This window comes from Phyllostomus discolor, chromosome 12 (genome assembly GCF_004126475.2).
Source record: "Phyllostomus discolor isolate MPI-MPIP mPhyDis1 chromosome 12, mPhyDis1.pri.v3, whole genome shotgun sequence".
NCBI classification, from domain to species: Eukaryota; Metazoa; Chordata; class Mammalia; order Chiroptera; family Phyllostomidae; genus Phyllostomus; species Phyllostomus discolor.
Window position 1 is genome coordinate 66,018,800 of NC_040914.2, and position 22,877 is coordinate 66,041,676.

Consider the following 22,877-nt stretch of genomic DNA (forward strand, 5'->3'; position numbering starts at 1 on the left):
TAACCCTACGTCTACAAGAACTCGAGGAACAACAACAAAGGTAGCCCAGAGCAAGCAGAAGGAAGGAAATAACCAAGATCAGAGCAGAATTAAATGACTTAGAGACTAAAAGCACAATTCTAAGGATCAATGAATCCAAGAGCTGGTTCTTTGAAAAGATAAACAAAATCGACAAGCCTTTAAGCAGACTCATCAAGAAAAAAAGAGAGAAGACCCAAATAAACACAATCAGAAATGAGGAGAGATTACAACAGATACCACAGAAATACAAAGGATTGTAAGAAATTACTACAAAGAGCTGTATGCCAAGAAATTTGAAAACCTAGGTGAAATGGACAACTTTCTAGAAAAATATAATCTTCCAAAACTCAATGAAAAAGAAGCAGAAAGCCTGAACAGACCAATAACAACAAAAGAAATTGAAGCAGTAATCAAAAAACTCCCAACACACAAAAGCCCGGGACCAGATGGTTTCACAGGAGAATTCTACAAAGCATTTAAGGAAGAACTAACCCCTATCCTTCACAGATTATTCCAAAAAAATCCAAAAAGATGGGAGTCTCCCAAACTCTTTTTATGAGGCCAACATCATCCTAATTCCAAAACCAGATAAAGACACAACAAAGAAAGAAAACTTCGGGCCAATATTGTTACAGGGTGCATCCAAGAGGGGGGCCCCAAATAGGCATTTGAAATGGGGTCCAGAACTTAAGGTGTCCAGGAGATTTTGGGATGTCTCCATCCCCCCCGCCCAGGGTGTGGGTTGGGGGAAGGGACAAATGGAGCAGGGCCATTGAGAGCTATTTAACATAGCAACAGCCTTGCAGCTAAACTCTGGCGTGGTCGTTTGGCATATCTATAACCTTTGCTTGGTTGCATAGATATGTTAAGTAGCTGTGATCAGCTCTGAGCCAGGGGAATGGAAGTAACTTCCCCACCCAGATGTAACTGGGGGGGGGGGTGGGTCCCCTGAGTTACAGCGTCTGCGTGGGAGCTCAGAGAGGATTCTGGGGCCACACCTGCCCAGACTCAGGATGGCAGCCCAGTAAAGCTGGAAGGATACGAGTTCTGGCATGGGAGGCCGAGTGTGGGAGGAGTCGGAAATGGGGCTGCAGAGGAAGATTGGCCACGGGGATTTAAAACCCAGATTTGGCGGCCATTGAGGAGGAGAACCATGCGGCCTTGACGAAGTGGAGACTCCTGCAGCCCTGAGAGAGGGAGAACCACGCGGCAGCCCTAAGGGAGAGAACCACGTGGCCTGGCAGAGTGGGGACCCCCACAGCTTTAGAAGGGGGAACCACCACCTGGTTTTAGCAGAGATCCCGGCGACTCAGCCGAGGGTGCCGGGAACCCAGGGAGGTCTCCCAGTCGAGAGGGATTACTAACTGGGAAGAACCAGAGGACTGCCTGAGCCATTGACTTCTATTTCCTTTCCTGAGATACGGTACTCTGGACTGGGCAAAGGGGGAAGGAAGGACTGTGTGTCTGTGGGTGTTTTTAGGGACTTTAGGATTTTTGATAGACATTAGGTCACTACTTTAAGTTAGTATAGCATTAAATAAACATTTCCTTTTCACGAATCTCTGGAATTGAGAGACATCTTTCCTCTGGCAGCGGACATAACGGACCCGGGGCCTTCTTTCAATAATAGTATATCATCCCAGGCCCCCCTTGTGTGTTCTGTAACAATATCACTGATGAACATTGACGCTAAAATCCTCAACAAAATACTGGCAAACCGCATCCAACAATACATTAAAAAGATCATACACCATGACCAAGTGGGATTCATTCCAGGGATGCAAGGAATGAATATTCGCAATATTCGCAATATTGCGAATATTCGCAAGGGTTCAATATTTGCAAGTCAGTAAATGTAATACATCACATAAACAAAAGCAAAGACAAAAACCACATGATCATATCAATTGATGCAGAAAAAGCATTTGATAAGGTACAGCACCCATTCATGATAAAAACACTCAGCAAAGTGAGAATAGAGGGAGCTTTCCTCAACATAATAAAGGCCATATATGAGAGACCTTCAGCCAACATCATACTCAATGGCCAAAAATTAAAATCTTTTCCACTAAGATCAGGAATAAGACAAGGCTGTCCACTTTCACCACTTCTATTCAATATAGTACTGGAAGTTTTAGCCACAGCAATCAGACAAGAAAAAGAAATAAAAGGCATTCAAATCGGAAAGGAGGAAACAAAACTGTCACTGTTTGCAGATGACATGATAGTATACATAGAAAATCCTATAGACTCTACCAAAAAACTGCTTGACCTAATCAATGAATTTGGCAAATTGATTGCCATTGATTATTCAGCAGGATACAAAGTCAATATCCAGAAATCAAAGGCATTTCTGTACACCAACAATGAAACAGTAGAAACAGAGATCAAGGAAAAAATCCCATTTGAAATAGCAAAAAGAAAAATAAAATATCTAGGAATAAACCTAACCAAAGAGGTAAAAGACCTGTATTCAGAAAACTACACAACACTGAAGAAAGAAATCAAGGAAGACACAAACAAATGGAAACATATACCGTGTTCATGGATTGGAAGAATTAATATCATCAAAATGTCCATAGTACCCAAAGCAATTTACACATTCAATGCAATACCTATTAAAGTACCAATGGCTTATTTCACAGACATAGAACAAATACTTCAAAAATTTATATGGAATTATAAACGACCCCGAATAACTGTGGCAATTTTGAGAAAGAAGAGTAAAGTAGGAGGGATCACAATACCCGACACTAAACTATACTACAAGGCCACTGTAATCAAAACAGCCTGGTACTGGCATAAAAACAGGCACATAGACCAATGGAACAGAACAGAGAGCCCAGAAATAAGCCCAAGTCTCTATGGTCAATTAATATTTGACAAAGGAGGCAGCAACATTAAATGAAATAAAAATAGCCTCTTCAACAAATGGTGTTGGGAGAACTGGACAGCCACGTGCAAAAAAATGAAACTTGAGCACCAACTTACACCATATACAAAAATAAATTCAAGGTGGATAAAAGACTTAAATATAAAACGTGACACCATTAAAGTCTTAGAGGAGAACGTAGGTAGGAAAATCTCAGATATTTCACGAAGAAACTTTTTTACTGACATGTCCCCTAGAGCAAGGGACATAAAGGAAAGAACAAATGGGACCTCATCAAAATTAAAAGTTTCTGCACAGCTAAAGAAAACAGTATCAAAATTAAAAGAGAACCAACTGTATGGGAAAACATATTTGCCAATGATACCTCAGACAAGGGTTTAATCTCCAAAATATATAAAGAACTTACACGACTGCACTCTAAGAAGACAAGGAATCCAATTAAAAAGTGAGCAAAGGATTTGAACAGACACTTCTCCAAGGAGGACATACAGAAAATCCAAAGACACATGAAACGATGTTCAATATCGCTAGCTATCAGAGAGATGCAAATTAAAACCACAATGAGATACCACTTCACACCAGACAGAATGGCCATCATAAACAAAGCAACAAACAAGTGTTGGAGAGGTTGTGGAGAAAAGGGATCCCTAGTGCACTTTTGGTGGGACTGCAGACTGGTACAACCACTATGGAAAGCAGTATGGAACTTCCTCAGAAAACTAAAAATGGATCTGCCTTTTGACCCAGCAATTCCACTGCTGGGACTCTATCCTAAGAATACTAAAACACCAATTCAAAAGAACCTATGCATCCCAATGTTCATAGCAGCACAATTTACAATAGCTAGATGCTGGAAACAACCAAGATGCCCATCAGTAAATGAATGGATCAAAAAACTATGGTACATTTACACAATGGGATTCTATGCAGCAGAAAGAAAGAAGGAGCTCCGACCCTTTGCAACAGCGTGGATGGAGCTGGAAAACATTATGCTTAGCGAAACAAGCCAGGCGGTGAAAGACAAATACCATATGATCTCACCTTTAACGGGAACCTAAATAACAAAACAAAGAAACAAGCAAAATACAACCAAAGACACTGAAATAGAGGACAGGCTGATGGTGACCGGTGGGGAGAGAAGAGGGAATTTCAGGGGACAGTGGGAAGGGTTCACAGGAACAAACTTAAAGGACACATGGTCATAAGCTAAGGGGAGGGTGGTAATGGGAGGGAAGTGGGGAGGGTGAGAGGGGGGACTGGATTGGGAGTAAAAAGGAGAAAACTGTATTTGAACAATGATTAAAATTTTAAAAATGAGAAAAAAAAAAAGAAAATGACAAGGCTTAAAGACAAGGAGAGAATCCTAAAAGCCACAAGAGAAAAGCAGGCAGTTACATATGAGGGAGCACCAATTAGACTGTCATCTAATTTCTCAACAGAAACATGTCAGGCCAGCAGGCAGTGGCATGAAATATTCAAGGTGATGAAAACCAAGGACCTACAACCAAGGCTACTTGACCCAGCAAGGACCCATGACAGCCCACTGTCCTCGCCATCTGTCCCAGGAATGCCTCCATAGCACCCATAAGGTCTCCCTTAGCCTGGACAGAGCATGCCCGGAGTTGTGATGTGTTGTGGATGAGCTCCTCCGGGGGTGAAAGGCAGCTGCCCAGCCCATCGCTGAGTGCTCCTCTGGTGACCCCAGAGGGCTCTCACTGTGCTCCGCGGCCTCCTAGTCCTCGGGGAGTCTCCTGCCCCAGCCATGGACCAGCATCCCACCTGGGCAGTCACGTGGGATGGTCACCCTCCTCTCTAAAAATGAATAAATAAAATACAAACAAACCCCCCAAACACCGTGCCCATTACATAAGATGAAGAGCCAGGCTGCTGTGCCCCCTGAAGTTTCCTTTGTTTCAGAGATCTCTGGTGGACTCAGCTAACTGGCTGCTGGTTCTTCCTTCCTGCATTTTAATTCCTACACTGATGTTTTACCTTCACCAATAAAGAGTGAGCTGGTGAGCCCTGGCTGGTGTAGTTCAGTGGATTGATCACGGGCCCGCAAACCAAAGGGTCACCAATTTGATTCCCAGTCAGGTACATCCCTGGGTTGCGGGCCAGGTCCCCAGTAGGGGGCACACGAGAGGCAACCACACATCGATGTTTCTCTCCCTGTCTTTCTCCTTCCCTTCCTCTCTGTCTAGAAATAAGTAAATAAATAAAATCTTACTTATTCCCTTTTTAGAGAGAAGGGAGAGAAAGAGAGGGAGAGAAACATCGATCTGTGGCTACCTCTCATGCGTCCCCCACTGGGGACCTGGCCTGCAACCCAGGCATGTGCCCTGCCTGGGAATCGAACCGGTGACCCTTTGGTTTGCAGGTCCATGCTCAATCCACTGAGCTACACCAGCCAGGGTTAAATAAGTAAAATCTTTACAAATTAAAAAAAAAAAGTGACCTGGTGAAGCCGTGACCCCAATAAAAGCAGAGCCCCAGGCCCAGGCATTGCTAACAAGTTCCCAGTGATGCTGCTGCTGGGCTGAGCACCCCACTTTTGAGAACCCCTGCCTGGAGGAGAAGAGCTCCTAACCTGGTTGGAGACGGTCAAGGAAACAGGTGAGCCCAGTGGAGTGCAATTAGTGTCTAATGGGATACCACGTGCCCCGTGGGAGCAGAGAAGAAGCATTAATTCTGATTGAGGGGAAAGAAAGGAAAGAGAAGCCTGGTAAAATTTGAGGTGCTGCTGAATGCCAGGTGGTTTACTGAGGCAACTCAGCCTGCTGGCCGCCTGGCCTTGGTTTCTTCTCGCTGTGGAGTGAGCCGAGCCCCGCCCGCAGCCCTTCTGTTCTGCCCCAGTGTTGCCAGGTGCCATTCACCATCGGCGTGACTCTGCAGGGCAGGACCCCAGCTGCCACTTATGATGGTAACTGCAGCCACCTGGCCCCTGTTAATTATCTCAGGCGCCCAGCACACCACGTCTCAGCTCTGTAGTGCCTCCGGCCTGGCGGGGGGCGGGGGGGCCTCGGGTGAACTTCTTAGCCCTGTGGAGGCCCCGCTCACCAGCACTGTCCTTCCTGCCTTGACAGATGGGTGTGTCTTCCAGGCCTTCCAGTGAAACAGCCACCCCCTGGCCTTCTGCCTTACCTGGCTCACCTGCCCTCCTGTGCCCACTTCACTCCGCTGTCCAACACAGTGATTCTGGCATTTCTACCTAACCTAGTGTGGCCCAGAGCTGCTTACACGCTCCTTGGAACCATCCTGACAACATGTGGCCCCCCCCCCCCCCCGCCCCCGCCCCGGGGCCTGGCCAGGGCGTTAAAACCCGCGTCCTGGGTGAATGCACCTGAATCAGTAAACTCTCCCTTGTCAGGTTCTGCCCGGCCTTGACTGAGCGCTCTCAGCAACAGTCCCCATTGTACTCTCCCGGCCCTATCTGGCTGCCCAGGCCCTGCAGCTCCCTCGCCGAAGGGCAAAGATTCTCTTCCCTCTAAGCCCAGGCCCCGAGTGCCATCACAGCCGGCTGGGAGCAGAGATGTGGGCCAATGCCAGGGTGCCTGTTGTTCTGCAGGGCCATGACCCTGGCATAGCAGACTGGCTAGGTGGAGGCTCAACCTTTGGAACTTGGCTGCTCCGTGACTAGATTCTGGACCCAGTGCTCAGCTTTCTCCTCGGTGTGGGTGAGCGCAGGAGGGGACAGCCTGTCTGTGCTCCCGGGGAGGTGCTCTGGCTTTCGCAGCTGCCTTTCAATTCCCGGTAAACCACCCTCAGCCTTTTTCTTTTCCCAAACACCTCGTGCTTAAAAACAGCCATGCCATTTGGTTGTCCCTGTAGTTTCTCCCTCCATACGTCTCAAACTCCTGATACCTGGAACCCACCTCTCAAACTCCTGATACCTGGAACCCACCGAGAGAATGCCCTTCCACCAGAATACCACCCCAGCTCATCAGTGGTAGAAGTTTTAACGGTTTCCTTACCTTGCGCCAACAGGGAAGGGTCCTCGGGGCCAGCCGGCAGCCAGGGCCCCAACTCCGGACTCCGTCCTAGCACCTGCTTCTGGGACCCAGGCCGGGGCCCCATCGTCACAGCTCCCAGCTCCCAAGGAGCAGCGTCTAGATGCAGATGAGCACGCAGAAAGTTCACAGAGCACTCCCCGGAATCAACACCCGGGAAGAGATGAAGGGACGTGGGGTCGGGTAGAGGGAGAAGCCGGTTTTCAACACTAGCCCAGGCTTGGGTTAGGGGACTGGTTATTGAAAAACCCCACGGCCCAATCAGGGAGGCGGGCTGCCCAGAAAGGAGGCGGGACTCTGGTCAAGGTGATTCCCTTCAGGTGAGGAAGTCTTCGGAGGAGACGGACAGCTGAGGGCTGTCTGCTGTTGCTGGAAGCCCTCATCCCAGCTTGTTGCAGCGCCCCCTAGGCTGTGGGTACAGACGCTGGCTGACGAGTGACGGGAGAACGGTGAGACGTTCTCTGGACGTGAATGGTGAGCGTTTCTTCTAACCAGCTCCGACGTGGTGTGCACTAGGAACAGGTGCACGTGCAGACAGAGAGAAGGTGGGGAGCGTGCGTGGTTCCAACAAAGTCTAGCTCGGAACAAGGACGGGGTGGCCCGCACGGGCCGGTGACGGGGAGCCTGTCCTGGGAGTGAGGTCTGTTTGTAAGCGGACACGGGCTCCCAATCGAATATGGAACTTTGGGCTAAACTGTACTTTTCAGTGTAACACCAAATTAAAAAAAAAAGTATATTTGGAACAACTTGAGTATGTAAGCCTACTTTTTCAACTGTAATTTTTATGCAATTTAAATGCAGATAAAGTATTCTTCACGAAAATTTAAGATACTTAAACTTAATTGAGATATGTCATAAGTGCAAATTACACACTGGGTTTCAGACTTGGTGTGAGAAAAAGAATGGAACATGTACCATTAATGATTTTAAGACAATGATGATGCGTTGAAATAATATGTGGATATATTGAGTTAAATAAAATATATCAATAAGATAAATCACCTTTTTCTTTTGATTTTTTTTTTTTAAGTAAAGCTACCAGGTGATTTAAAATTCCTTATTTCGCTCACATTAACTCCTTTGTGCCGCGCGCGGTTAGAAGGAAACGTCAGGCACAGTCACGCGGTTGTCACATTGACCACCAGGGGGCAACCTTATCCCAGGGCTGCAGTGTTCAGATACCAGGAGGCTGCCTCTTCAAGATCAATCTTGAGGAACTTGAGAGAGAAACATCAAGATGGGGAGAAAACTGAGAGAAATACCCGGGGGAGGGAAGAGTGATCTGAACCGGGGATGGTGCTTGGTCACCACGGTGGGCTGCGCTGTGGGAGGATAAAGTAGGGAAGGAACTGCCTGCGTCTCCCCCTCGCGGCCACGGGTGCCTGCCGCAGACCTGTCCATGACAGCTAGCACAGGTGTCTTCCGAATGCCTGGGTGGTGCAGAAGCTCTGTGGACAGGAAAACAACCCCCACCCCGCCCCCTTCTGCCCCTTGCCACCCTTTCTGGGTGATGCCGAGCAGGAAATGGGAGTCCAGAGCAGGTTCTTGGTGGGACAGCAGTGAATAGCTGCGGTTTTCTGGCACCCGGAGCCCGTCCACTGCCTCCTGTTCTTGAGCTCAAGGGACTGCCACCTGCTAGGGACCCTGACCTGTCTCCGTAGGTGTTGTGGCACCAGGGCCCCTGTGGAGATATGCACTCACAGGCCAAAATAATACGAATTCTGAGAACCTCGGTTACTTCAACAGAAATTCACAAATTGGTGCTTCAGTATAAAAGATAATTATAATAGACTGAAACCCTCAAATATGTTTAAATCCACAAGTACTTAACGACTCTAAAAAACAAAAGCAAAATCGCGTCACTTTGGGGGGATGTTTGAGAACAAAATCATTGTCTTCAAAAACCAATAAAGGGAAAGAATGTTTTTCTAAAAATCTGTAAAGGAAAAGGAAGAAAGCTTATACCCTGCATGAACAGGACCATGGGATAATTGGATTATCAGTGGAGAGCCATCTCTCTGGAAGGATTCCAGATGGTGAATGAGAAAGCATGTTAAAATTAAATCCCACCATGCAGCAAGCCCCCAAAGAACTGCTAGATCAGCATTGAGCATCAAAGTCAGCTGACCTCGTGGAAAAGAGAAACAGCTGGCCCTGACGCCCCAATGAAGAAAGCCAGTTCCACCTGCAGCCTGGCCAAAGGGACTGGACCGGAGACCGATCAAGCCTCTGGATTTAACCACTGAATCTCGGCAAGCACAGGGGACGGGAGGGAACAGTGGTGCCAACCTCTGGCACTGGACCGACATTTCCCAAGCTATGCAGTTTAGTGTGTGGGGACTTGGGGTCTGAAGCAGGAAGGGTGAAGACTGGACGCTTGTTCTAGGGCCCTGGGTGTGGAGGGGACCAACGGCAGAGAAAAGTACCTGGAGCACGTCAGGGTGGAAGGAGAAGCCTTCATGGGTAGGCGATTTTGGTTCCAATGACCACCCCTCAGGGCTATGAATGGTACAGCCTGGCCAGACTCCTGCCTTCCAGAAAGCTCCATTGGCCAAAGCTGGCTCTCCAGCAAGTGGGGCCTGAATTCTACCCCAGGGAGGATGAGATGCAAAGGCAGCTTTCCCAGAAGGCAGGAGGTGGGGCTGTGTGTGGAATACCTGCACCCTGGAAAGGGAATGGTAATACCGCCCCCTGGTGGTTAACAGGGAAACTGCAACACCACACCCTCTAGGTCACAAAGAGAAGGGCAGTCAGTGTTTCTGTACAGATGCTTTTATTGGGGACACTCAGGGCTGGGATGGTAAGAGCCTCCAGCTTAGTTGTTGGCCAGGATCTCCTCAACCCAGGGTATGAGCTCTGTGACGCGGGAATACACTGCAGGTGTGGAGGTGGAGCAGGTGCCGCTGCCCCAGGACACGATGCCCACCAGGGTCCAGGCTCCATCCTTCTGGCACACCAGGGGGCCGCCAGAGTCACCCTGCAGGGGGGAAATGGCCTTGTGTCCAAGCCTGAAAATGGTTGCTGCGGCCCTACTGTGCCCTGACCTGGCTGAGTCTGGGGGGAGGGGGGCATGCAGAGAAGTAAGTGTGGGCACAGCGGCCGTGCACCAGATCCTGAGAGCCAGCCAAACGGCAGCCCCAGCCCTGCAGCTCACCTCAGCTGGCTTACCCTCCCAGCGCTGCCATCAGCTGTAACATGGGCTGGAAACATCCCGCTCACGGGGCTGGTGTGAGCTGGGAGGCCCGGGGCTGCGTCTGGCCAGAGCGAGCCCTCATCAGGGCATCTGTTAGTGCTGGTCCTGGCTTTCACTGGTGCACCAGGCAAGGCGCAGGGTTAAGTAGATCATGGTGGAAAGGAGTGGCCCCCCTGGACTGACCAGGATGGGGCGAGGGCAGTGAGGGTGGGCAGGCGGCACCGGTGAGGCCATACCATGCAGGAGGAGACGCCGCTGGCGCCAGCGCAGACCATCACGTCGGTGATCTTGCTGCCCCAGGTCTTCTTGCATTGGGCGTTGGACAGGAGGGGCAGGGCTGCCTGCTGCAGCTTCTCGGGGGTCTTGTTGGCTGGAGGGACAGAGGGGGGTGGGGTCAGGGCTCTGCATTCCACCAGCCTACCCTGGGGTGAAGAGACCAGGGGCTTCCTGGAGTCCTGCCCTCCCCCTGAGTGGTCTTTAGCCTTCACGACCACCGTGGTTGTAGAGCTCCTTTACTTCCCTTAGGCCCTCCCAGCAACTGTGGGATGCAGCTCCTTTCTGATTCCACTCCAGGCCGTGGTGACTTTGCTTCACACAAAACCTGCTCCGCCCAGCCTGGTGTGGGCTAGGCCCTGCCAGCCACTGTGCGAGGGCTGTGTCCTCCCTTCCAGGGAGGGGAGCTGACATCCTTGTGGCTGGAGACCCTGGAAGGGACCCACCACTCTTGGCAGCAATTTGCGAGCACCCTCTTCCCACTGCCCTTTCCCGGCTGCTTCTGTCCTGTCAAAGGACAGTGCACCAGCCAGGGCACTGTGGCCTGGGCAGAATGCAGGGCTGCGGAGGAAGAGAATCGGGCAGAGCCAGCAGCCAGGGAAACAGAGACCAGGCCGGACTCTCAGAGGCCCGAACCCGACCCGACATCTGACTCCCAGCCCAGACTTCACGGCTGGGCGCACGGGCCCTCCTCCAGTCTGGAGAGAGGTCCAGGCTGGAGACAGGGCCCCACTGAGCCTGGTGCAGGCCAGGGAGGGCAATGCTGCTGGTACTTAGGTGTTTCTTCAGAAACTTGCTGTTCAGGTATATATTATTAAACCACATTTTTATTCATGTTTGATGGGTTGCTCATTAAGCGGGTTTAAATAAAGAATGCAAAGATTTACAACTAATATTGGAATTCAGACCCCCCAAAAGATCCCTATGGGTCCCACCTGGAGACTCTGCCGCTTGGGCAGCCCTGACCCCGCACACAGTTCGAGGGAGGAAGGCCACACCCCTCTCACCATTGTACTTGGTCTTGCCCCAGCCGGTGGTGGCACACAGGGTCCCGGGGGCAAAGTCGTCATTGGCGTTGGGCAGGCACACGGCAGACACGGTCTGGGAGAAGCGGGCGGGTGTGGCCAGCTTCAGCAGGGTGATGTCGTTGCGGACAGTGAGCATGTTGAACTTGGGGTTCTTGAAAACCTGAGGGGTGGGGCCAGAACGTAGAAGTGAGGCCCTGGGGCCAATCAGCGACCAGCCACTCCCCTGGCGGCCGCTCAGGGCAAACAGACCCCAGAGCCCAGACGAGCACTGAGGCCCTGGCTCTTCTCCCTCCTGCCCCTGCCATAGCCCCTCAGCTGAGCTTCGTGGCCAGCCCAGCAGGGCCTGGGCATACCTTGGCAATCTTCAGGACCTGGATGTCCTCCTCATCCGAGCCCTGGTCAAACTCTCCAGCCACAACCACGTCGGAGGTCCTAGCAGAAGCATCTGGAGTTAAGGACCCAGAACGTGCCTCCTCCCCTCCCCTGCCCCCTACCAGAGCCCGGCCCAGGCCCTCACTTGACGCTGCAGTGGGCAGCGGTCACCACCCAGTCCTCGCTGATGAGGGAGCCCCCGCAGAAGTGGAAGCCGGTCTTGTCCTGGAGGAAGATGGAGAGGTCAGCACTGACTGGACACCAGCAGCCCCCAGCAGGCCCACCACCCGCATGTGCCCCCACTCACGGGCAGAGTCCCCCCTCACCTGCAGGGACACCTGCCAGGGCCAGGAGCCGGGGACAGCGTCCTCCCCATTGACGATCCTGGACAGGCCACTCAGCACGGGTTGGATGGCAGGGACCCCGCAGCCTGGGGTTGTGGGGGGTGATGGGAAGAAGGGCGAAGAGGGTCTGAGGCTTGGGGCCAGTCTGTGGAAATCCTGGGTCCTACCTCAGCCCACCCAGGTCACACGGGACCCCCCTGCCGCACTGCCTCCTCCTACAGGCACCTTCTCCTGGCTCCTCACCTGTAGGCTCAGGGACACCCCCCCCATACAGTTTGCTGACCCCAGTCATCCTTCCGAGGACACAGACCTGCTCCCCTTCTGGCCCTCCTGCCTGAAGGAGCAGGACACGGGCTGAGAAACCAGCCTGCCCGGCTTGACCCCTGGCCCCTCCTCGCGGAGACTCCACAGCAGCCACCCCGTGCTCACGCTCCGCTGTAACGGGGGAGTGAGCAGCTCCACCCTTACAGGTGAGGCTCACCTGTTCCATTCATGGGGGCGTGGAATTAAAACCTGACAACCCGAGTGCGTGGGGAATGGGGAACTCGGGCCCTGCTGAGTTGAGGGTCTGGGCGGTGGTCCCTTTGACACAGCTGGGCCCGCGCTGGGCTCTCTGTCCCTGTGATTTCAGGAGCTACTCTCTGCACAAAGTTTTTGTCTTTTAACGCTGTAATTAAATGGGCCTGATTCCACACCATGAGAGCACACAACGAGGAAACAAGACAAAAGACTTGAATTGCCACGGCAACGGGAGAAAAGACAGGTGTACTCAATACACCCAGGATGCGTCTGCCGGGTCAGGACCAGGCAGGCTCCGCCCCCGAGCACAGGTGTCATCGTTTGTAGCCCCTGCAACCAGCCAGGCCATCTCGAGGGTCACACAGGCCTCGCTGCCTGCCCCTCCTGCCTGTGGGGATAGGGACACGGACCGGCCCCTCACTGAAGGTCGTTTGACGCCAAAACATCAGCATAATCTGTTTTCTTGCGGTAGCAAAGAGATAAGACGGAAACTGCGATGCGTTTACACAGCCGCGCACTTCCCGGTGGTTAAAGGGAACGGGCTGCGCGTCAGCGGGGACGAGGCTGTACCACTCATCACGTGGGTGGGCAGAGCACGCGGTGAGACTGACACAGAGCATCGCGCTGTTTGTGTGAGTTTTCACGGAGGCCGTGCGTTGCCCGTGGGCCTGGGAGTGCTGCGTGGTGAGTGCGCAGGGCCCGCACAGAGATGAGGCGCAGAAGCCGGATGAGGCCTCGCCCTCCAAGGGGAGGGGGGAGCGGGGAGCTTTTGCTGAATCTACTTTACGTTTTAGAAGAAACACCTCAAACAGGTCTGCTAAAAGGTAACATTGGCTCATCCTGATGATACATGGGTGTCATATAATTGTGTGGTTTTTTTTTTTTACAATTTCTTCTTTTTAAAAAATAGAAAATAAAATGTTAGCAAATGCCTGGCACATAAATAAAACCCTGGGTCTCCACCTGGGCGGCGTCTGGGACCACACCTTACTCTGCCCACAGTGCCCGCCTGGGCCACTGCGGGGCCCCAGACCTCGGTGGGCCCAGACCTGCCTTTTCCTCCCGCTGGGGGTGGGTGTGAGGCTCGGGAAGCCCAGAAGGGGCCCCCTGCAGCCTCAGCTGGCCGGTCGCTGCTCGGGGCCCCGGTGCAGGGTGGAGGACTCAGAGCCCCCTCTTGGTCAGGCCCTAGGGTGCACCCTGGACAGAGCCCCTCTGTCACTGGGGTCCCTGAGGACTTAGGGACCTCCTCCCCATCTCTCCCTAGGCCCAGCTGCCCGACCCGCTACAAACACTCACCAAAGGCGGTCCCCAGGAGGGCGAAGCAGGAGAGGAGCCAGAGGAAGGCCATGATGCTTCAGTCAGGGGATGTGTGGTGCCTGCCGAGAGGGCTGCCTTTATATCCCCTGGAGCCCTTCGACGTCACCAAGCCCCTCGGTCCTGCCCAGTCAGAGAGGCCTGGGAGCCCCCCTCCCTGTCGTCTAGGGACTTTGGGTGATAAGCGGTGGCCAAGCCCCTCTCGCAGCCAGGCCTGGCTCTCAGCCTAGGATGCCCCGGCCCCTGAGAAAGGGGCAGCTGCCCTGGTCCAATGTCACCCATAAGCCGTGGCAACACCAGGCATTCCCAGGGTGCCGAGGGCAAGGCCGGTCCCCTGGCTGGGAACCTGGGTCCTGCAGGGCCCAGCTCTGTGCGTCCGTGCCAGGACACAGCCACAGGGGCCTCTGCCGATCCCAGTGCGGCAGGGAGGACCCTCAGCTCCTGGTCACGGGCAGTCCCACCACAGGACCTGAGAATTAATGCAAAGGAGCCCAGCAGGTTTCAGCGGGAGGCCCCCAGTGCCATGAACACAGCTGCAGATTCCCAGCCTCAAGTGCGTTCAGTGGATCACTCCTCGGAATGGAAAGTGTTACACAGATACTCTGGGTTACCCAGAGGGTCGCCTCAGAACCAGGCCAGCCAGGCAGCTTTGTAGCGGGTGTGCGGGTCTGGATGGGCCGGCGGGCCGCCCACGGCAGCCACACAGGGGCCTCCAGCAGGTTGCAGGTTGCTGCTGTGCCCTGTGTACCCCTGGGCTAGACTGAGTTCTCCTTTCTGCGATGATTCACAACTTAAGAAACTAGTCCCATAAGATGGGGCTCTGAGTCCGTACCATTAAAGCACATGTCGAGGAGACAGAAAAGAAACGATTTAATTGTCACAGGGCAATGAGGAAAGGACAGGTGTGTGTGCATTTGCCCTAAGTGGAGGCCGAGCACCTTCTCAGCATCTGTACGCAGGTCCCTCTGCCCCCAGGGCTGGGCCGGGCCTGGACGCCGGGGTCCTCACAGGAACAGAGCACACGATGCCCGACCCCCACGGGCTGGGACCCCAGTGAGAGAGACAGAGGCTAAACAAGTAAGAATATAATGCTTTTTGCAGTATTATTTACAACAGCCAAGCTCTCAAAGCAGCCCTAGTGCCCATCAATAGACAAGTGGATGAAAAGGTGGTGGTGCATGTATACGATGGAACATTAGTCATCCCCCCACCCCCCCAAAAAAAGAATGCAATCTTACCATTTGTGACCAAGCATGGATGGACCTAGAGGGTGTTATGCTAAGTGAAATAAGCCAGTCCGAGAAAGACAAGCACCACATGATCTCAGATGTAGAACGTAAAGAACAAAATAAAAGCAAACAGAAACAGACTCATAGACACAGAGGGCAGACTGACGGTTGCCAGGGGGAAGGGGGCAGGGGACTGGGTGAAACCAGTGCAGGGACTGAGAAGTACAAATTGGGCCCTGGCTGGTGCGGCTCAGTGGATTGAGAGCCGGTCAGTGAACCAGAGGGTCGTGAGTTCAATTCCCAGTCAGGGCACATGCCTGGGTTGCGAGGGTCAGGTCCCTGGGTTGGGGGTGCATGAGAGGCAACCACACATTGATGTTTCTCTCCTCTTTCTCCCTCCCTTCCTCTCTGAAAATAAATAAAAAAAATTAAGGAAGTACAAATTGTTGGTTACAGAGTAGTCATGGGGATGTAAGTACAGCACAGGGAATATAGTCATTAATATTGTAACAACTAGTGTGGTGCCAGGTGGGTACTGGAAATATCGAGGGGAACACTTTGTAAAGTCTGTGATTGTCGAACCACTAACCTGTATACCTGAAACCAATACAAAATAAAATTGGAAAACGAGAATATGATGTTTTAAGGTGCTGCTGCTTGGGCCGGGCCGGTGCGGGCCTCACCGATGAGGTTTGCAAAGGCAAACTCGGCAGGCGGTTTGGTCTTCCCCCAGTCAACGGTCACCTAGGGAGACCGTGGCCAGTGTGAGCAGGACAGCGTCACTAGTCCAGACGTGAACTTGACTGGCTTTGACATTCTGCCTTTGGTTGTAAACTTCCTTTTTTTTCAGAGTTGTGTGCTCTCCGCAGGGGGAGCACCAGGTGAGCGGAGCTCTGACCGGTGGGAACAGTGGCCACTGCCAGGACAGGCTCCGGAGGCCCTGAAGGATAAGGGTACCCCCCCTGTGGGTAAGGGCTGAGGGGCCACATTCCGGGGGGCGTGGAGGGTGGGCCAGCCGCTGTTTACTGAGTCTGAAGCTTTCCGATGTTTGAACTGGCTGTGTGCCATCACCCCGGGGTGTCCTGGCTGCGTGTCAGCCCTGGCTTTGCACACGAGGAATCCATATTGAAATGTCAAGCCAGGGTAATTTACTGAAACATTCACATTTGCCAGGTCCCCCCTTACCCACCCACCACCCACTCATTCCAAGCAGGTAGCCAAGCCATTTGTATTTTTCTTGACTTGGGGCCTTTTCCAGAGCAGAAAACAGAAGCAGAGCCGTCGTAGCAGCCGATCCCCAGCCGATCCTCAGCTGACGGCAGTGCGGGGGGGACCACGGCCTCGGAAGGCCATGTGCACCCAGTCCGCCAGGAGACGTCTGTGCATTTGGTGATGTGTTTTTCCTGAGTGACTCCCTGGGCCCCCACCCCGCGCCCCCATTCCCACCAGACTGAGAGGTGAGCACTGCCCAGCAGCAGGGCGACCATCGTGCCAGGAGTGACAGCCCTCGCCTTTGCCCAAAGCCACCTCCTCCTCTTTGTCCACGCAGAGGGTCACTCCGCCAGCTCTCGGGGGTAGAATCTGACTGGCATCGGGCGGTGGCGGCCCACGGGGGCGAGGAGAGCCCGCCCCAGCCCACTTCGGCAGGCTCGTGGGGACGTGGGGCACGGCACTTCGGACACCACCCTGAGACCCGGAGGAGGGAGCGAGATCCTGAGCGGCAGCCACGCACCATCACTGCGCTGCCCGGCAGCGGCCGGCAGCTGCACACGCCAGGTCTCCGCGTGTGTGCGCTCATCGGAGAGAAGCAAAACCTTACTGTTCAGCCACTGTCAGCCATGCATTTTACCACAAAAAGCATCTTGAGTGATACAAAACCATCACAACATGGGTGCTACATGCCCTCCCTTCTCCCCTTCAGGTCCACTCTCTACCCTGCCCCACCTCACTGGCCTCCAGCGCCCCGACCCTCAGGGACGAGGCCGCAGGACGCTGCCCAGGCCCCCGGGCTTCCCGATGGGGCCAGCCCCGGGGAGGCCGCAGCAGGAGCAGGGCCCCACCAGGCACAGGAGAGAGAAGTGGGGTGTTCATTCTCGGGCTCCCTCCCTGAGTGGCAGCTGTGGGTTGGCTGCCTCCCTCTACAGAGGGCACAGCCCCTTCCAGGCAGCCCTCTCTGCACCGTACCCCTGGGTTCTCTGCCTGCCTGCCCCTTGTCCCTTCAGCTCTGGGTGTGTCCCCATTGTTGCCAGAGCCCTGTGCACCCCACTGTCCTTTGTTGGTTTCCCTAGATCCTGCACACATATTTGTAAAAGTTCCCTGTATTGAAACTCTTCAAGCCCTGACTGGTGTGGCTCCGTGGGTTGGGCGTTGTCCTGAAAACCAAAGGGTCCCACTTCTTTTCCCAGTCAGGGCCCCAGCTGTGGGGGCGCTAGAGGTGACCTATCAGTGTTTCTCGTGAACAGTGATGTTTTGTCCCTTTCTTTCTCCCTCCCTTCCTGCTCTATAGAAAAAAAAAAAATCTCTCTAAAAAAAAAAAAACTCCTCTGGTGTGGCTCAGTTGGTTGGAGCATCGTCCTGTAAACTGAAATGTCAGAAGTTTAAGTGAACCCTTGTGCTCTGCTGGTGGGAATGTGAAATTGTGTGGCCACTGTGGAAAACGGTGTGGTAGTTCCTCAAAAATTAAAAATACAGTCATTCTGCAATCCAAAAGAACTAAAGGTAGAGTTTCAAAGAGACATTTGTTCACCCCTGTCCATAGCCCTGGAGCGGCCTCGGGCTGGGGAAGAAGAACGGCTGGGGGAAGGCTGCTTCCGTCCCACCAGCCTCCGGCCCCTCCCCCACCCGCAGCTGCCCGGTTCCCAGCTCCCGGCCACCTGTGCAGGAGGGGTGCGGGCAGGCAGGTCCAGGCCAGATGTTTGCTCCTAGGGCCACCGCGTCCCCTCTCCCACCTGCCCTGCCTCTACCCGACTCTGGCCTCACCAACCTGGGGCGGCCAGAGGGTCTCAGGCCCTGCTCCCTGCAGTGTCTCCCCCAGGGCCCTCCTCAGTGGGCCCCCTGGCCACTCCGCCCGGGCCTGCTGCCCTCAGACTCCGGGGACGCCCAGGCATGCTCTGCCAGGCCTTTGCCCTCGGGGTTCCCTCTGCCTGGAAGCCCACATGCTCTTCGTTTTTTCGACTTCAATGCCCCTTTCGAGTGAGGCCCTCCTGCCTGGTTGTAACAGCAATGACAAGGATGACAGTGTAACTTCTTAGCTAGTGGTAATGTGTATTTTCTTTTTTTTTTTTTTTACCTTTCCCCCTAATCTCTCCCACCCCTTCCTCGTGTGAGCTTGGTGAAGGCAGGAATCGAAGTTTTGTTTCTTCTGTTTGTTCTATTGCAGCAGGGGCCTCGTAAGCGCTGGTTGAAGGTACGGTTTCGTGCAAAAGGGCCCCCAGTCCGCATCCTGTTTTGCATCCTCCTTTCCCTCCTACTACTGACACATGGTGACCGCCCCTCTCTGTCATTAGACAGTCCTCCAGACTGTGCAAGGGGCAGCAGCAGGCAACCTGAGAAGTGCAGGAGCAGCCAGAGCGGGCCCCGCGTTAGGTCTGGTCCTCGCACGTTCCATGTGGGCCCGGCCCTTCCACAACGTGGGGTGCCTACTGTCAGCAGCCCCATTTCACATTCCTAGAAACGGGATCAGAGAGGGTAGGAAACTTGCCCAGGCCCCACCGCTGTGGTGCCGATGATGCCCGAGTGGGGAGCCACCACACTGCGACCACCAGTGCAGCAGAAACAAGAACCAGCCACCAGACGCCGCCTCCCTGTGCACATTGGGCGGCTCGTCCTGCACCTGGCAGCCTCACCCTCAGAGTTCTCCCTCCCAGCTTCCCAGCTGCTGGGACGGCTGCCCGCCGCACCGCCCAAGCCAGAACCAGGCCGAGCTGTGCCCGTGGTCCCACCTGGCCTGGCCTGCACCAGCTCTTGCTGGGCGTGATAGCAGGGCCCCCCACCCAGGGCCGGCCCCTGGGCCCAGCCTTGCCCCGATGTCACGAGTTCAACTCCAGGGACCCCTGGCAGCTGGGTTGAGGCCCAGGCCTGTGTGAACCCGCAGTGTGCCACTTGCCTCTCGAAGACACACTGCAAACAGCCCGAGTGGCCACCACAGATGTCGAAGCGCGCCTTCACTTGAGTCTTCTTGGCCACCCATTCTCAGAACCCAGGGGTCACCCTCAGCCCCTGGCCATCTGTGCCCTCACCTGTGACTCTATTGTGGTACCTCCCCCCACTTGACTGCACTGTCCAGGGGTTTTTGAACAACTAGCAGACCAACTAAATGACTTGTCCAAGGTCCTCCAGACCATGAGAGATGAGGCTGGGGCCCAAACCTTGCCCAGGCCTGAGGCTGTCACAGGGCTGCTCCTGAGGCAGGGCCTGGAGGAGGAAGCTGAGTGCAGGGGGAATGAAAAACAGCCATGACCTGGCATACTCCCCTTGGCAGTGGGTCAACGGCCACCTTGATAGGCTCCACCTTTGCCCTTGGCCCTGGCCCCAAGGTCGGCCACAGCCACAGCTGCTGCTGTCCCAGGCAGGCCTGCTCCAGCATGTCCTGCCCACTCTGGCACGTGCACAGGAAAGGGACTGTCACCTCAAGGTTCCCAGATAACAGCCCGGTGCACAGGGATAAAACAGGGAGCCTACCAGGCAGGCGCCTTCCACCTCCCTGTGACATCATGGCCTTCCTCTGGCTCCTCTCCTGCTTCACCCTCCTGGGCACAGCCCTCGGTGAGTGCCGGGGCAGGCGGAGGCCAGAGAGCTGTCTCCCCAACCCTGAGGCCGGCAGGGGCCCCGGGGTCCCTGTTCCCGGTTCAACTGCACATGGTGGTGTTGTGAGCATGAGCGAGCCTCTCCCACCCTGAGCCTCACCAGCCCCTCTCTCCAGTGGGGACGCTGGGAAGGGTGGATCTGGATCCGATCAGCCAGCGCGAGGCCTCTAGGCAGGAGGCGGCTGCTCCCAGGGCTGGCTGGAGGCCTCCCATCCCGCGCAGGGGACGGGGAAGCCAAGTCCAGAGGGACAGAAGTTCTCTGAACAGTTAGTGGTTCCCAGACTCAGGCGGGGAGCAGGTGGGCAGCCGCACCAGCCCTTCGGGGCCCCGAGCCCCGCTGCTTCAAGCCCGTGTGCGGAGTGCTGGGTGTGTGCCAGGAGCACCTCGTCTGATGTCCCCCTGCTGCGCCTGCTACCTCGTCGTACGTCCCCACGCCAACTTCCGGAGTTCGGAGGGTGATGGCGCAGTTCCCATTTTGCTGATGGGAAAACCGAGACTCAGCGGTTAAGCAAGGCAGCGTCCCAGCCAGGTCAAAGCACAGGGCAGACTGAGCGGTCCCTGTGGAACTCCTGGGGTGGAGGGTCCTGAACAGGGGACCCAGAGCTGTCCATGGCCTCCACCTCTCACCCCACCCCCCCACCCCCAGGCTGCGGGGTCCCCGCCATCCAACCTGTGCTGAGTGGCCTGTCCAGGATCGTCAATGGGGAGGACGCTGTCCCCGGCTCCTGGCCCTGGCAGGTGTCCCTGCAGGTGAGGGGGGACTCTGGCCGTGAGTGGGGGCACATGCGGGTGGTGGGCCTGCTGGGGGCTGCTGGTGTCCAGTCAGTGCTGACCTCTCCATCTTCCTCCAGGACAAGACCGGCTTCCACTTCTGCGGGGGCTCCCTCATCAGCGAGGACTGGGTGGTGACTGCTGCCCACTGCAGCGTCAAGTGAGGGCCTGGGCCGTGCTCTGGTAGAGGGCAGGGGAGGGGAGGAGGCACGTCCTGGGTCCTTAACTCCAGATGCTTCTGCTAGGACCTCCCACCTGGTTGTGGCTGGGGAGTTTGACCAGGGCTCGGATGCCGAGGACATCCAGGTGTTGAAGATTGCCAAGGTACGGTGGCCCCGGAACCCAGGTTGCCCCAGGCGTGGCGGGCCTTCAGGAGTTGTAGCTCAGGCTAACTGGGCTGTACCAACAGGCCTGAAAAGCCCCTAGCCTTGGGGAGTGAGAAGGGAGCCCCAGCTCCTCCTGATGACCCCCACACCCCATCACGACGGGGCGAAGGAGAAAGCAGGGGTGGAGGTTCCGTGCAGCGGCGGCCTGGGCCTGGGCTCCCGGGCCTACCGCAGGAGCTGCCCCGCTGAGCAAGCCGTTGCCCGGAGAGGGAACCGAGGCGCCGAGGGGCAGCCCAGCCCTGTGTGAGTTTCTCCCCTGACCCCAACTGGGGCTGCTGGCCCCGCCCCACAGGTCTTCAAGAATCCCAAGTTCAACATGTTCACCATCAACAACGACATCACCCTGCTGAAACTGGCCACGCCCGCCCGCTTCTCCCAGACGGTGTCCGCCGTGTGCCTGCCCAACGAGGCCGAGGACTTTGCTGCTGGGACCCTGTGCGCCACCACCGGCTGGGGCCTGACCAAACACAGCAGTGAGTGACCCCCCCCCCCCCGCCCGTGGGCAGGCGGTGGAGGCTGGGGCAAGGTGGGGCTGCAGCTGCTGACCACCCACCCCGCCCTTCCAGACATCAACACCCCGGACAAGCTGCAGCAGGCAGCCCTGCCCCTCCTGTCCAACGCCGAGTGCAAGAAGACCTGGGGCAGCAAGGTCACCAACCTCATGGTGTGCGCAGGCGCCAGCGGTGTCTCCTCCTGCATGGTATGGCCTCGGGGTCACTCTGCACCCCTTCCCTCCCAGCCCATGGGTGGGTGGGTTTAGGCAAAAGCCCAGGCCAGGGCTCCAGCAGAGAGGAAATGGAAGGAGCAGGCAGGCTCTTCCTGGGACCTGCCGCTTTCTTCCTGGGCGTTCCTACCCGAGTAGTTGGGATCCCGGCGGATCATCAATGACCTCAGGGAAGTGCCAGAACAGGGGCTCTGGTCTTGGCGCGAGATTGCACTGATGCTAGCACCTGGGCAGACGGTGCCGCCTGGCACTGTGTGGGGTGTGGTGTGCAGCCTGGGCGGCAGAACAGGGAAGCCTGGAAGGGCTACCGAAGCAGCCCTTCCTCGCAGTGGCCTCACAGCTGGCACCAGCCACGGTTTCCTCTGATCAATCAAACTCACTCCACTGAGCCTCCCCCACAGAACCTCACCCGGGGGGCGGCCCAGACTTTCCAGGGGCACAAGACACACAGGCACTGCCCAGGTTCCTTTCGCAGTCTCTCCAGTATCCTGGCGCTGGGTCTGCTGGATGTGAGGCCCTGGGCCGGGCTCTGGGAACAATATTCAGGGGCCTCTGGGCTGCCAGGTCCAAGGCTGCATCTCCTTCCCCTGCAGGGAGACTCCGGCGGCCCCCTGGTCTGCCAGAAGGGTGGAGCCTGGACCCTGGTGGGCATCGTGTCCTGGGGCAGCAGCACCTGCTCTACCTCCAGCCCTGGCGTGTATGCCCGCGTCACAAAGCTCATGCCCTGGGTGCAGCAGATCCTGGCCAGCAACTGAGCTCCTGGCCCTGCCCTGGTCTCCCTGCCAACCCTGCTCCCATGAGCCTCAATAAACCTGTGACAAACGTATCGATGGTGTCCGTATCCTGTGTTGTGGCCTCTGAGACCTCCCTTTGCCCCTGAACTTGGGCCTTCACTGGGGCAGGTGGCATGGGGGGGGGTGTCCCTGGGAGGGGCTCTCCTTAGCCCACATCCCCAGAGAGTGGCTAGGGAGGGCACACGCAGACCAATGGGACCTTAG

At 55.3% G+C, this 22,877-nt stretch overlaps 2 protein-coding genes across 2 annotated transcripts; one reads left to right on the forward strand and one right to left on the reverse strand.

Annotated features, from left to right (window-relative positions):
* Nucleotides 1-9,677: 9,677 nt before the first annotated feature.
* Nucleotides 9,678-14,414, reverse strand: LOC114488303 (chymotrypsinogen B2). Its single transcript, XM_028502015.2, has 7 exons — nt 13,947-14,414; nt 12,114-12,217; nt 11,933-12,012; nt 11,769-11,847; nt 11,395-11,575; nt 10,351-10,484; nt 9,678-9,898 (listed from the first exon to the last, which is right to left on the reverse strand). Exons 1-7 carry the CDS (start codon nt 13,996-13,998, stop codon nt 9,737-9,739), a joined length of 792 nt encoding a protein of 263 aa, XP_028357816.1. The 5' UTR covers nt 13,999-14,414; the 3' UTR covers nt 9,678-9,736.
* Nucleotides 14,415-19,813: 5,399 nt separating this feature from the next.
* Nucleotides 19,814-22,703, forward strand: LOC114488329 (chymotrypsinogen 2). The gene is made up of 7 exons (XM_028502042.2): nt 19,814-19,957; nt 20,645-20,748; nt 20,850-20,929; nt 21,015-21,093; nt 21,448-21,628; nt 21,722-21,855; nt 22,473-22,703. Exons 1-7 carry the CDS (start codon nt 19,906-19,908, stop codon nt 22,632-22,634), a joined length of 792 nt encoding a protein of 263 aa, XP_028357843.1. The 5' UTR covers nt 19,814-19,905; the 3' UTR covers nt 22,635-22,703.
* Nucleotides 22,704-22,877: the final 174 nt, after the last annotated feature.